We start from the raw sequence: 15955 nt of genomic DNA on the forward strand, positions 1-15955 counted from the left end.
AGGTATATTCCTCAAATATTCATTGAAAAGAAAGGCATATAGATGCTTTAATCAAAAATCTAAGACTATTATTGAGAGGGCTAATGTGAAAGTTGATGAAAAGTTTAGAATTCAGGAAAAGATACTTGATTATAATTATGATGAAGAGACTAATATGAGAACTAACAAGGAAAATGTCGAGGAGGAATTATTTTATGAGATTGACATTGATTTGCAAACTAAAATTCAGAGAGAAGAACAAAGAGAAGAACCTAGAGTAGAAATTAGAGTTGAGACAATGATGCTTAATAGAAATTTGATAAATAAACACCCTGCCAAACAAATCATTAGAAGAAGAGACAAAGGAGTGATAGCAAGAAATAAGGTACATGAAGAACTATGTTTAATTTCTTAACTTGAACCTACGAATGTTGATGAAGATTGTAAAGATGATTACTAGATGAAAGCTATGAAAGAAGAGCTAGAGTAGATTGAGAACAAAAAGACTTGGGAATTGGTTCCTAGACCTAAATATAAGAATGTTATTGAAACTAAAAGGGTATTTAGAAACAAGATGAATGAACATGGTGAAGTTGTAAGAAACAAAGCAAGATGGGTATGTAAAGGATATTCACAACAATAAGAAATTGAATTTGAAGACACTTTTGAACCTGTTGCTAGATTAAAAGAAGTAAGAATATTTTTGGCGTATGTAGCTTAAAAAAACTTTAAAGTTTACCAAATGGATGTCAAGTCAACTTTTCTAAATGGAGATCTTGAAGAAGAGGTATACATTGAGCACCTTGATGGTTTTCCTTTGATAGATGAAAATTATATGGTTTGCATATTGAAAAAGGTATTCTATGGACTGAAATAAGCACCTAGAGTGTGGTATGCAAGATTGGATAAATATTGGAAAATTTTGGGATTTGTGAAAGGTAATGTTGATAGTAACTTGTATCTGAGAAAAAAATGATAAAGGATTACTAATTGTTGCACTATTTGTGGATATCATTATTTTTTAAGGTAATGATGAAGCAAGTGAGGCATTTTTAGAGGAGATGAAGAATGAATTTGAAATGAGTATGATTGGTGAGATGAAGTGCTTCTTAGGATTGTAAATTGTACTAAAAAAAAGATGACATTTTCATATCACAAGCTAAATATCTTAAAGATCTATTGAAAAGATTTGGAATAGAAATTTGTAAACTTGTTGGAACACATATGGTAACTAGATGTAAATTGTCCAACAAAGGTGAATCCCCTACTATTGAACAAAAAAAGTACATATCTATGATTGGTGAATTGTATTATTTGGCATATACTAGATTGATATAGTTGATGCAATTGAAATTGTGGCAAGATTTTGGGAAGATCCTAAAGAAACACATCATGCAGTAGTAAAAAGAGTTTTCAAATATTTTAAAGGCACACTTGATTATGGATTATGGTATGATCGATCACACGGTTTCACTTTATGTGCATGCACTAATGTAGATTGGGTAGGAAGTATAGATGACGAGAAGAGCACTAGCAGTGGAGCATTTTTCATAGGAGGAAGATTGGTTTCTTGGCCAAGCAAGATACAAGATTTCATTTCATAGAGTATGATGAAAGCAAAGTATGTAGTAGCAACAAACAATTGTAATCAGATTATTAGGATGAAGCAAATGTTGAAAGATATTTGAATTGAGTTTATAGAGTGTGTTATCATACATTGTGATGACATAAGTATAGTGAGTGTGTCAAAGAATCTAGTTTTACATTCAAAGACAAAGCATATATCTATTAAGTATCACTTTTTGAGAGAGAAAGTTGTAGAGAAAGAGATTAGATTGAAGTATATTAGTACAAAGGAGCAAATAAAAAAAATATTTAAAAAACCTTTGGCTAAGGACACATTTGAGGACTTGAGAGGTATGCTTGGGGTTATGCCTCAACCTACTTTTGAGTAGTTGATGTAGAGATTGCATTAGTCCAATGGCAGTAGAGGCTATTTCTTTTATTTGGACTAGATGCTCGATGCTTCTCCTATGGGGGAGTATCTATGTTTGAGCTAAGTCATTAAGGACTCTTGGTACTGGTATTTGACAATGGCTTTGGATATTTGAGTTTATTATAGATCATTCTTAGAGAATTAAAATAATGATACCTTTGTCATCGATGTCAATAGGGGAGAGAGTAATACATGAAAAGCATCATTTGGGAAGAGATGAGTACATTATACTAGATACAGTCTACAGAGAAGAGATATGATTGAGTGAGAGATTCATGTTAATTGATGAAGAGGATTTGATTGTTGAAGAGGATTTTAAAATATGTTGATGTATGGGGGAGATTAACACCTTCCTTGTGCATGGTTACATTCATGAACAACATGATCGGGGGAGCAGATGCAACAGAGATATATTATGTATTCATGGAATTTAGATGTTTTTAATCTATGTTGTCATCAATGCCAAAAGGGGATATTGTTAACATGAATGTTGATGGTATTCCTATGGGGGAGTATCCTAGCATTGTTGGAGACATGATTCAATAATTTTATATTACATTCATGACAGTTTGTCATTGACATCAACATACTAGTTATTCTATGAAGAATGACAAAACAAAAAACATAGATTGGCTATGCGTGCTTTGAGGATCAAAGACCATCTTATGCACATTTTGAATTATGTTTTGGAGTATGTCCAAATTCTACAACTAAGGGCACATACAAAAATATGAAGACTGGACAGAGTTATGGAAATTTTGGTAAAGGCAATTTTTAGACAACATTTTTAGAAAACACGTACTAATGTTTGGATTTTATCTCCTAATGGAGATGGAATCTGGTTGAGCAAGCTGAGATAGAGGTTAAAGACATGATGAAGATGGCTTGATTAATCATGCATGATCATATGTTCATGATAGAGAAAGTTATGAAGACTATGAGCTAATAGATTTCTTGTAATTGTGAGATGTCTTAAGTTGGTCCTATATTATTATTGTAAATTGGGAAAGCCTCAAGGTTGACTTAATAATTTATTCTAAGACTTGGTATAAAGGTAGGTCATTTCATTGTGGGAGGGTGTGAAATAAAAAAAAGTGTGATATGTGGTCATATCTATGTTATGTATTGTACAAGCTTGAATGTGAATATCTTTAGGCTTAGAGAAAAGATTGGTGTAGTTGAGGTACAATGAGCTTACAAGGAATAATATTTGGAAAGATAAGTTCCCATTGGACAATTGTTGATATGCACTTATATTATGCAATGAAGATAGTACTAAAGGACACTAGGTCCATCTATCTTCCTTTCAACTCCTAACAGGGTTGACATAACCCCTAATAGGGTTGGAATCTCCTAATAGGGATTCAAAGTCTCCTAATAGAGACTCATATGTACTAATTTTATTTCATTGACTCCTAACAAGGTCCATCTTTTCACAAGGGACATTTATATTAGTACATCATCTTGTGGGTACCATCCTCATCAAGGTTTTCCCTCTAATCAAGGGTTTCCCTAGTTAAAAAATATGATGTTATTATGTATGGTTATCTTTCTATGGTTGTTGCATCTATTGTTTACATGTTTTAGAATTAAAGAAGATATTGACAGTTATTTTAAGTAGATAATTGATTCAACCCCCCATTGGTGGACTTTACTTTCCAACAAGAGGAAGATAGAGGTTGTGACAAAATTAAGGATGTAGAGAAATACATAGAGAGAGGAAGAGGTACTATTGATAGTGGACAATGACAGTGTAGATAATATGGAAAATATGTTAGATGAATTTGATGCTCACTTTTAGTCTCTTGAGTAGGTAGCTAAAGATAGGGCTAGAAATGAATACAAGACAAAGAAATTCATAAAGGTATGTGCTTCTACTGCTAGCAACATAAAGCTAACAAATAAACACATTAAAGACATTAAGGCATGTATTTCTAAAAATAAGGAATTCCACATTCACTATATTAGATCAACTAAACATATGGCAAATATAGATAAGTGCATTAAGGAGAGGAAGATAGTTTAGAAAAGTTAACATAAATATTTGAGAAGTCTAATCAAATAGTCATTGATTTTGATAAGAAAATTAGTAAGGCAGTGGATACTCTTTAGAGGGAAAAAGATAGAGTTATTCAAATAGTTGATATTTTGAGAAGTTTTTGATACCTAAGTTGGAGGTTGTACAAAAAAAAAGTTAGAATTATTAGAAAAAATTCATAAATCTTATGCACTATTTAGACCAACAGACTTGGAGGCCACTGAATATAAATATGTCTTATTTGATGAGATTCAAGTAGTTAAGTACCTAAAGAAGTCGTGAGATACAAATTTTGTAGCTTTGAAGGTGAATTTTGCAAATGTATTAAGGTTTTTGTAGTAATATTATTTGCCTTGATGCACAATTTTGACCTATATATAGATGTGTACCTCACCTTTGCTATCAATGTCAAAGGGAGAGTGGAGCAGTGAAAAAATAATGTTTATATAGTAGGGGGAGTACAATTAGAGTATAATATTTTGAGAAAGTTTTGATTTAACATTAACATAGTAAACTTTTACTAAGTGTTGTTATCAATTCCAAAGGGAGAGATTGTTAATGATTGATCAATAGATGAAGGAATAAATTTTGCCATTGATGGAAACATAATTAGTTGATAATCAATTTTGTTGGAAGTTAATAATGAAAAATACCCATACAATGTAGGAAACCAATAAAAAATCAAACAATTTTGGTCAGCAAGAATATAATACTTATTAGACATGGCTAGAATTTTGGGTTTTGGTAACATACAATATGTACATGCTTCAAGTATAGTCACATGTGTCAATATGTTAGTTGGAACATATGTTGATTGGATAAACTAACATGAATAGAGCATAGAAGTTATTTAGAACAATTTTACAGATATAAATTACCCTAATAAATTAAATTATTTTAGCAATTCAATTGGTTAACATTGTAGTGATGATATCCTAAATATTAACCTTTGAATAATATTGTGTTAGATTGCATATTAGAGTTGTGCTACATGTTTTGTATGATCCTTTATGTTTGATCTTTTTATCAAAAACTTATTTTGTAGAAGACGTGTCTATAATACAATAATTACGCTAAAGGTGTTTCCCTATATAAATGTTAGGAGCTAAACTTTGAATCTAATGATGGAAAATCATGTACACAAAATGACTACCATTGAAGCAATGGGAAGCATCGATCTATTTTCACATTTTTGTCATTTTTAGCACATGACGTAACAACAAGAAACTTGGATATGAAAAATTTTGGGTGGAAAGTTGAGTTGGAGGATGCAGTGTATAAAGGACATGATTGTTGGAATACTTTAATTAGAATAACTGAAAGGTGGGGGGGGGGGGGGTGTGGTGAATCAATTATCCAAGGTCTAGATGTATAAATAAAACTTTTCATAGCTTAGTGAACCCATAAAAAATTTATACTCATGCATGCATCCATAAGATTATGTAATCACTTAAAACTTGTAGGTTACTGTCAAATCAACTTGCAGAAATGTAAAGCATGAAACATAGCAGATTCATCAACACAATTGACATAATGATTTACATGGAAACCCAATTTGGGAAAAACCCCCAGTAACATGCTACTCTTTTCACTCTTTTGACGTGATGCCTTGTAAAAGGCCATCCTTGTTAAAGGTTACAATACACGCTATTTTTATTAAGGAAAAGATGTTTTAACAACGCCCTAAAACCCAAACAAAATATAGTTTAGACAAAAATAGATCGCTTAAAGTAACAACAGAAACTAAAAGCAAACATTTGAAACTTCTCCCAACATAAAAGGACATGAACTAGAAAAAAGCCAGGGAGACAAGACAAAGAGCTAGGCAGTCCAAAAAAAGCCAACACACTCAAGAGATCTCTCTTGGCATTTCTGCTACATTGTTTTCAAGCTCTAACAGTCTACCTATTGCCTCCTTCATTTTTGGGTGATCTTGGTCAGGATCTAGGGTCTCCTTCTTCCTCATTTTGGATCTAGTGTGCTTTCTCGAGCTATCATCAAGGGCCTTTTCCTTAGCGCTATGGGGGGTCGGGTCCTCTTCCTTGCTAATTCTTTGCTCCTTCATTTTATGGATGAGAATCTTGATATTCTCATTAGCTTCTTTAAGAATATTGTAGCTCTATTCTACAATAATCTACATAGAGCTCTCCATCATATGCACCCTATTCTTGACCTCCTCCACTTTGTCATCCTTGCTCTTTTCCTCCTCAGATATCCTATTCTTCAGGCTGTAGTTCTCCCTTTCAAGGCTACTCACCCTGTACTTGAGGTCTTGGATTTCATGAAAAAACCATTTGTTAGTGCAAAAGCTGTCAACAACGTTGTTCTTAGCATTGTTGATGACGTCCATATTCGGGTGCTCCTTTGTCGTATTGCTAAAAATGACCAGGGTCAGGTCAATTAATTCCTCCATTTGGATTTTACCTTCATCAGCCTCATTGACCATAATTCTTATTAATTCTCTATTAATCCCCATTTTAGTAGAATATGTGTCGAAGTTTTGCCACACCACATTTCTATCCCTACCCGTGATCGAGCATTTGTATCTGCTTGTTCCATATTCCTCAAAGCCCTTCTCATGGTCATCCCTCTCACCCTAATTAAGATCTTCTTCCACCCTTTCCACCTCAATCCCTTGTTTTTCCTTCATGACCTCAGAATGTTTTCTTTTTTGACCCTTGGATATATTGATAGAGTCCTCTTTGCTTTTTAGAATTTTGATGATGATGGTTTTCTTGCCCTTTTTCTTCTCTAAAATCTCCCCTTCCCTAATCTCCTCCTCACCTTCAACACTATCCTCCCCCATGTCCATGCCTTCAACCCTTTCATTATAGTCCTTGTCAAAGGAAGATTCAAGGTCCTCCTTGGGATAAGGGATATTTTCCCTTTTACTTTCCAGTCTGATGGTATTTTTCCCAGAGCCACTCTGAGGAGAATCATCTTTCTCGGAATCAATATGCATATCAAGGCTATCTTCAATATCCAAAGGTGTATAGCTTTCTTTCGAATTTTCAGAGTCTCCTCTTCCCTTCTTGCCCTCCTTCCTAAACTTAATTTGCTTCCCCATAGTACTAGCTTTAAAGAACTCATAAATTAAAAGTAACAACCCCTTATGGAGCACCAGATTCCTAGTATGCTTCTCTTGAAATTCATTGATGTTTTCATTCATAAAAGAGTACAAATAGAAAGGGATAGAAATTTTGACCCCATACCTAAAGTGATTGAGAATCACAAAGTGGTAAGTGCAAAGACAATCAAATCTTGTGTCCAGGGTAATGTATTTTATAATAGCCCATAAAATAAACCTCCATAGTGGCTTGATGGAGCTCAAAAGATAATGGGTTCCTCTCTTTAATAGCGTTTTATTCTCCTCTTGATCCTTTGTAAATTCTACCATTGCTTGCCCTGAGATTTTCCTATCTCTGGAAAATTTCTTACCCAAGATGGGAATGCCAATGATTGCAGAAATTACATCCTTAGTCACCGTGAATTTCACCCCATCAATTTTCACAACTCCCTCATTCCAACTCTTAATAATAGACTTGGTAATCGAGGGTTTCTAGCCATGGAGTTGGTCAACGAAGTTCGTTATTTCCCCTTTTTTCAAAATTTCCCAAACCCTGGACTGTTTGCGCCATTTTTGGGCTTCATCTTTTGGTTGCCTCTTGTGCCTTTCCCCAACCATGTTGTTGTCCTCAATGCAAGCTAAAAAACTAGTTTCAAATCCCTTCAAGTCTAGAGAAAAAGACACTCTTCTCATTTTCTTGGGCCAATTTTTTGCTTTTTGAAAAACTTGTCTGAAATCTATCCCAAAATTAAGAAGATAGATATGTTTGATGTGAGAAGTATGAGTGCAATCGTACTTCCACATCACATTTCTACACATTCCCCATAAAGCACTAATTATCATAATAAATTTACACATCAAATTTCTGACCACTCCCTGTATCTTTTTAGCATTCATAACAAACTTTTAATTATACCCAATCTTCCCAAGATCTTTTCTCATTCAATCAAGCCATTAATCTCTAATGGGAAATAATGACCTTCTATCCATTTAGCCAGTTTATTGTACTTGACAGCCCGGTTTGCCAATCTATTTGCCACTTGGTTAGCTTCCTGATACTCATGTGCCACATAGATTTTTTTGAAGGACTTGAGAAGAAGAATGCATTCCCCTATAATATTCTCAGTCATCCATGTAGGTTTGTTCTTCTCATTTAGGTAGTCAATAATGCTTTTTCGAATCTCCTTCCAGCCATAGTGTTTTCACCCCCATATCTGTAGCCAACTTAATGGTATAGTGAGCCGCTATAGCCTCCACATAGTGATTAGTTTGTATTCCAAGCGGAGCAACAACCACAACAATTCCTTTGCCAAAAGTATTTTTGATAATGCCTCCCACACCAACCTTTCCTGGGTTGCCTTTGGCCGCCCAATCAAAACTAGCCTTATGCCAACCCTTAGGCGGCATCGACCATCTACACCCATCCCTCTTGTTATTGTCTCTTTCATTCGAGCCAATAGATGGGATATGACCTTTGATATTAGTGTAGTTTTCCAACAAAGCATTAAGACACTTATGGAAAACCACATCAGCCTTTGTTTCCTTATCCTTGAATATTCTGTTATTATGCTCTTTCCAAACCCCCCAATAGACATGGGGTAAGGTCTAATTCCACAGAACCCTAACTTCACTCCCGAACCCCCCTCGGTTCCACTATTCAAAGACATCCAAAATGTTGGAAGGAAAACACTAGGACATGTTGAAAAACAGACAGGAAAAGAGACCAGATAATGATGATGAAAGGGTAGTGGATAAATAAGTGATCCACACTCTCGCATTGATTTTTACATAAAATGCATCTATTCGGCATCATATTTCCCCTCTTTGTAAGGATATCCACTGTCAAGATGCAGTTTTGGAGCATAATCCAGAAGAAAATATTAACTTTCAGGATGAGCCTCGAATACCAAGCTTTGGCCCACATAGGGGTAGGGCCAGAATTTTGCATATTCTCATAGCTAGAGGCCATAGTGTAAATGCCATTGAAAGTCTCCCCCCAGATTGTGGAATCTTTGTTGAGAAATAAAGGGATATGTTTGATTAAATCCATCAACGACTTGAGATCTTGGGACATCTTAGCTAGGTCAATCCACTTATTATGATCCCTATATTCACTCACCCTATACCCAAATCTATCAATACAAGCATTAGCCCATCTATTGAAAGGTTCAATGTCCCAAAGAGGACCAACACTCCGCTAATCGTCATGCTAGAAGTTAAAAAACACACTGTTAAATGTGACCCTATTAATGGATTTCAATCACCTTGTTAGGAGTGAGCCTTGTCAAAGGACTTTAGACCATTCACTTGGAATGCCACCCAGTTAAAAGATTTACAAATCACTGTTAGGTCAACCTTATTCCAAAGGATTTATCCTAGACTAATACAATTGTTAGAGAGTAACATTAAGGCTTGATCTGATACAACTTACAACTTCATTTGTAGATTATAGATCTTTGTTCAGTCCTCAATTCTACTTGACCTTCATACTTTGCAGCTTTGATAGCTTGTTCACCCTTCAAGCATTCATCTTCTTAAACCTTCTTGCTTAACATGCCATTGCAAACTCTTCTCTTAGGTCACTAGATGAAACAAAACCCTTGACTCCTTGTCTCCCTTAGGTTATCGCACATGACAACATTGCTTCATGACCAGCCATTCCTAAAATAGGAAATTAAGATATTTTGCCACTCATTTGCCATCGTCCAATTTAGGGTTTGGATGGATTGGGTAAGATATAGTGTATCTACCCCATATCTCATATCTCTTATAGAAACTTCTCCTAGAATCCACTTTGAATTCACCTAAAAACGGTTTACCTTGAATTTTATGCCACTAGCTCATCAACCTTATCTTCCACTTGGTTCGCATAATCTAAAAAAATAAACTTGTTAGCTCAAATCCATCGAATTCACGATATTTTAAATAATGCAGCAGCTCGACATTATCAAGCTTTTGATGCTTGGTATACACTGCATTGCTTGACATCCGCTGTGAAATTACTCAACACAAACTAAAGTTTATTGGTGCTCGACATCAACTAAACTTTACTCGACATCCATTGTTATGCTTGACATACATTAGAATGAACTTTTACTTGGCTCCAACTAATTTTTTGCTCCGCTTGCTCTGTCTTTGCTCAACACCTACTATCCACTCGGTCAAGCTTGGAAGACAAACTTTGTGCAACTTGTTCTTCTAAACTTTCTTAGTGTAACTAGCCTTTATAACCTTAAGTAGATTATCAATACATCATGTCATCACCATCTTAACTGACTTGTACTTCATTACATAATCATAACTCAACCTTTCCTCTAGGTGTTGTTTTACATCTTTTGATCAAATCCTCTTCATCAATCAAATAAGTGATAGTACTTAAATCTTATAAGTTGTTGTCTTAGCAACAACTACTTCATTACATAATCATAACTCAACCTTTCCTCTAGGTGTTGTTGTTACATCTTTTGATCAAATCCTCTTCATCAATCAAATAAGTGATAGTACTTAAATCTTATAAGTTGTTGTCTTAGCAACAACTAATAGGTTTGACATCAGTGACAAAACAATGATTGAAACACATAGTCTTCTTCAACAATCTCTCTTTTTAAATCTAGTTTCAACAATCTCCCTCAACAATGATCTTTTCAATCTGATCTCAACAGTGGTAGAGGAAAAGTGAAAGTGGAGGAACTCTGACTCAATGTGTGGAAAAAGTGATTATTAATGAGATTATAGAGAACAAAGGGGAAAGACAGGATAAAAGGCAAGAGGGAGGTGTAAAAGTGGCATTAAATGACAACTTCTTTTTTCGCAATAACGACAACATCATCGTTGAGGCTTACATAGGTAACCTCCATTTAAAATCATGTGCAACATCAAAGAGAGTGGTGATGGGTGTGGAGAACAAATGCAGTTTGGCACTACATGAGAGAATTGTGAACAAGATGGTGGAGGAGGTGTGGAAGGAGATTCATCATTTCATAGCTTAAGGACCACATTAGCTCACAATTCAACATTTTCAATGCCAGCAACATCAACAACCCATGTTTGCAAAAAGTCCACTTGCTGCTTCCATTCCATGCTTGCAGTCTAGCTCCATGGGAAGCTTCCATGGAGTGGTGCTACAAGCTCCATTGAGTCTGCCTATGGTGTTAGTAAGAAAACAAATCAAGGCTTAATGTGCATGAAATTCAGTTTGAGACTTTTGTAAATACGCGAATTCCTTAACATTTGAATGTCACAATGTCCACGATTATCCTTGCAGTGGTGGTGCACCATAGAAGTTAGACGTAGCGAGCCAAATGTGCACATATATTTGTTTAATATTTCCTTTTTTTTTTTGGTAATTAATTTGTATCTTGGTGGCTCAAGTAGTTATTTAGCGTTTAGCATTTTCTGATATTAGATGTACATTAGATGTACATGACAGTTCAATTTATTTAACATTTACTATTTTATGATATGTTCATTCTATGCAATTCAAGGAGAGCAAGTATTTTTTGGGCAAGTATTTGAATCTATGTAAATCATGTTTTAAATCAAATACAACCAAAATTCAATTTAGACATATTATCTTAATCTTACAAACACAATAAATATTAAAATATATACACTACATATGTATGTAATTGGGATAGAGTGAATGAGAGAGGAGGGAGGGAATTCTGTCAATAGATAGAGATATAAAGAGATAGAGATGAATAAAGATTGATAGAAATAAATAAAGAGAGGTAGATAGAGCCAGAAAGATATGGGTAAAAAAAGATAGTGAGATGTAGCTAGAGATAGAGGGATAGAGAGCACTAGAGAGAGGTAAATAAAACTATAGAAAGGTAGAGCCAAATAAAGATTCATAGAGTTTTTGATTAAGAAAATAGGTTTTGAAGGGGCCTTTAAACCCTCATAGAAAAAAGATCTAAAGATTAAACATTACAGCCCATGAAACTCTAACCCAAAAACAACAAAACCAACAATGAAAGACTTGCAAATGAAAGATAACACATTATTTAAATCATTTATGTTGCTTGTTCCTACAACACATCCATCTTCTCAACGATAGCTTTGATTTGTTTGATCTCCGAGGAAGCTCCAAGTGTCATCTTCTTAGTGGTAGCTTTGATTCTTTTGCCCATTCCTTCCTTGTTGTCAACTATTGGTCCAATATCCTCAGTCATAACAATGATAAGTTTCTCCCTGGGCTTCCTTTTAGCTTATTAATCAGGATCTTGATATGTTCGTTGGAGGCTTTGAGGATGTTATAGCTCTCTTGAGCTATACTCCAGAGGGTACTCTCAATGCCATTGACTTTGTTATCCAACTCCATCACCTAGGCTTCCAACTTGTAGAAAGTAACCAAGTTAATTAGGGACCCAATGGGGAGATTGTCCTTGTTATCTCCATCTTGCACCTTGTTATCACCAACCTTCTTCTCAACCATGGACATCCTATCCTTCAAATCCAAAATTTGATGAAACATCCATTTTATTGACCTAAAGTTGTCTAGCAGGCTGTTCTTAGCATAGTTTAGGAGGTCCAAGTCTTCCTCTTTGTTGTTGTCACTAAGAATGACCAGAGAAGGATCAATTAGAGCCTAGAGTTCCACCTTACCCGAATCCATTTCTTCAACCTTTAGATTTATTGTTTCTCTTGCAATCAAAATGATAGAGAACTGTAATAATGTTCCTTAATAAAGATTCATAGAATTATTAGTTCCTGCCAAGGCAGGAATACTTATGCATTCATGTCAATCCAAATATGACATTAACACTCACCAATCAAATTCAAGAATTTAAAAGATTATATGAGATTTCAAATGTTTATATCTTTTTCTAATTTTTCATTAATTTATAAATCACATTTTTCATCCATTATATTGGTCCACACTATTTTTGGTGGGGGAGAAAATTAATTTTCTTCAACAAAAAATACAAATATTTTCTACCAACTTCATCTTGCATTAATGAATGTATTAATTATAACTTTATCTTTTTCACATTTGTGACAAGTTGATAAGATTTTATTTTTTCAATTATTTTATCTTCCACCTCACACAACATGTCTAATCAATACTAATTATCACAATCTATTAAATATTTTTAATTTCTTATTTTAAATATATTTATTATTAGTTTTACATTGATGTTTATTTTTGACTATTTGATATAACTTGTTCCTAAAACTTCATATAATGCATAAGTTCAAATTACACTACTATATATATATATATATATATATATATATATATATATATATATATATATATATATAATTTCAATATGTTATATCTTTGTATTTGAATTTCTAATTTTTTTGAAACTTTGGTTTTTTATTAAAAGTAGTTAATTATTACTATTATTTTACTTTTATGAAAATTAATTAAACAATATTATTTTTTAATTATATTTTATAATAGTGTTCAGTGTTACAATTTTTAAATTATATTATTTATTATTATTAATATTTTTTATTTAAACAGTTTATCATTTAGTTTAAATACATTTAAAATTTAAATATATATTTTAATATTAAATTAATAATTATATTTTATATCAAAAAACATACTAAAGAAGTAACCACAAAATAGAAATAATTCAATTCTAAAAGATATATAAATTATTATTAAGTTTTTATAAAAAATGCATTAAAATAAAATAGTTATATTTTATTTCTTATTTATTATATCATATTTATTCATCAACATCAAATTTATATGTATTACATCTATTTATTATATATAAATGTACATATTAAATTATATAGATATTATTTCATAATTAAAAATTACTTAATTTTATGAAAAAATTGGAAATACAAAACATTAAATAGTAAACCTTCTCTAATTGTTTAAAATTAAACAATTAGTTTTACTTATAAAATATTTTTATAATCCAATACATTTCATTTTTTCTTATAGAAATGTGAGTTTTAATATAAAAATTAAATTCTTAGTTTCATTAATTAAAATATAATATATTTTAATTTTTTATTATAACCATGATTTTATTTTGACTATTTATTTTATTAAGAAAAATAATTATATTTAATTCTCTCTGTCTCACACACAACTTATGTTGGTATCACTCTATCTTACTATTTTATCTCTTTTCCTCTTCCTCTATATTATCGATCCTTTTTTCCTCTGCATATATGTTTATGTTGTTATTGTTGTATACTGCTATTTATCTCTATCCTAGTTTTTGTCCAATGCTAATGATTACATAAAAATAGCGTGAGTTCCATTTGATAATCAAGATGAGAATAATACATAGTTGGGGGAGTTATTCCAACTACTTATGGTTGTCTAGTAGCATGCATGGTATGCTTAAACATATAATGTGATACTCCAAATGCTTCATCACTTCTTCAAGTTTTATAATTCAAATATTGATATGAATATCTTTTCTCATTGCACATAATTTAAGTTGTCAATGTAGAAGGTGCAAATTTGTCTAAAACATATGTATTGATCATAGTATGATATTAAGTACTTAGTGCCATATCGGGGACTTTGGCCTCTTATTCTTGGGCGTAAATGTCCAAAGATATAATAATATAGCACGAAAACTTAACAACAAAATATGAATTGATGAGCTTAAGGGGCTTTCTAATGAATGGTTCATAAGGCACAACACTTGGTGAAGGTTTTGCAAATGGGGTTGCAAGCTTTGGGTTTAACTATGGAGGAAACTCTGTAGTTAAGCGCGCTCACGCTGGAGTAGTACTGGGATGGGTGACCTCCTGGGAAGTTCCGGTGCTTCACCCCTGTGAGCATCACCTAGATCTAATGAGTGCTAAGTGTTTCATTTATTCTCATGAGAGATGGATTCATGTTGAATCACTACTCATGAAACATGGGTCATCGAGTTTGACTCAAAATCACATAGTTAAATCCTGATATTTATATCACAATTTGACTAGCTGTGGAAATTATCTCCTACTTATCAATTGATGAGCTTAAGGGGCTTTCTAATGAATGATTCATAAGGCACAACACTTGGTGAAGGTTTTGCAAATGGGGTTGCAAGCTTTGGGTTTAACTATGGAGGAAACTCTTTTGTTAAGCGCGCTCAGGCTGGAGTAGTACTGGGATGGGTGACCTCTCGGGAAGTCCCGATGCTTCACCCCTGTGAGCATCACCTAGATCCAATGAGTGCTAAGTGTTCCATTTATTCTCATGAGAGATGGATTCATGTTGAATCACTACTCATGAAACATGGGTCATCGAGTTTGATTCAAAATCACACAGTTAAATCTTGATATTCATATCACAACAAAATATGAGCCATCCTATCAGATCACAAGCGCATTTTTTAGAACAAGAATTTAACAACAAAATATGAGCAACCTTATAGATTGCAAGTGCATTTCTTCGAAAAAATTAATATATTCATAATATTAATTTAGATTCTCACTCATCTACACCTCTACAACCATTATGCATTAGGCAGGAACTATGACTGGCGCATTGCGTCTCTATCTACTCTTTCCTTCTTATATATATATCTACCTAAGTGCGATTGCTAGTAATAAAAAAATTACTAACCTGACGCTACAGTCCGCACCAGGATGGTTTAATCCGACCAACAGAAAATAATTGAAATCGTGCTGAACCGAAAACTTTGCTAGATCGACTAACTCGAAAAGTGAAAAATTAAGCAAAGCATTGTTACCTGCGCAGAGTTAACCAAATCGTCCTGCAATCTTTTTTAATAGCAGGCGGAACTTCTCAATTGGTCTACACAAACATGGCAGCACCCACTTCCAGATGGGGGATCCGAATTCCCTACGTTGCTTCTCGCGTATACTTTCTTCTCATATTTCTGCAGATCCCTCTATTCAGGTACACTGCCCTAATTCGTTTCTGGATTTGATCGAT

The 15955-nt window shown here is 33.5% G+C and overlaps 1 protein-coding gene across 2 annotated transcripts in view; it reads left to right on the forward strand.

Annotated features, from left to right (window-relative positions):
* Window positions 1-15681: 15681 nt before the first annotated feature.
* The window catches only part of LOC149538584 (tail fiber), a 58285-nt gene continuing 58011 nt past the window's right edge, over window positions 15682-15955 (forward strand). For both annotated transcript variants that reach the window (XM_089799891.1, XM_089799890.1), the window contains exon 1: window positions 15682-15919. Coding sequence is in view for 1 of the 2 variants with exons in the window: in XM_089799890.1 (XP_089656016.1) it covers window positions 15825-15919 (95 nt within the window). In the remaining variant the exon portion in view is untranslated. The remainder of the gene's footprint in view (window positions 15920-15955) is intronic.

Source organism: Cupressus sempervirens, chromosome 9, assembly GCF_028749045.1.
Source record: "Cupressus sempervirens isolate cs-2001-9-10 chromosome 9, ASM2874904v1, whole genome shotgun sequence".
In the NCBI taxonomy this organism is placed as follows: domain Eukaryota; kingdom Viridiplantae; phylum Streptophyta; class Pinopsida; order Cupressales; family Cupressaceae; genus Cupressus; species Cupressus sempervirens.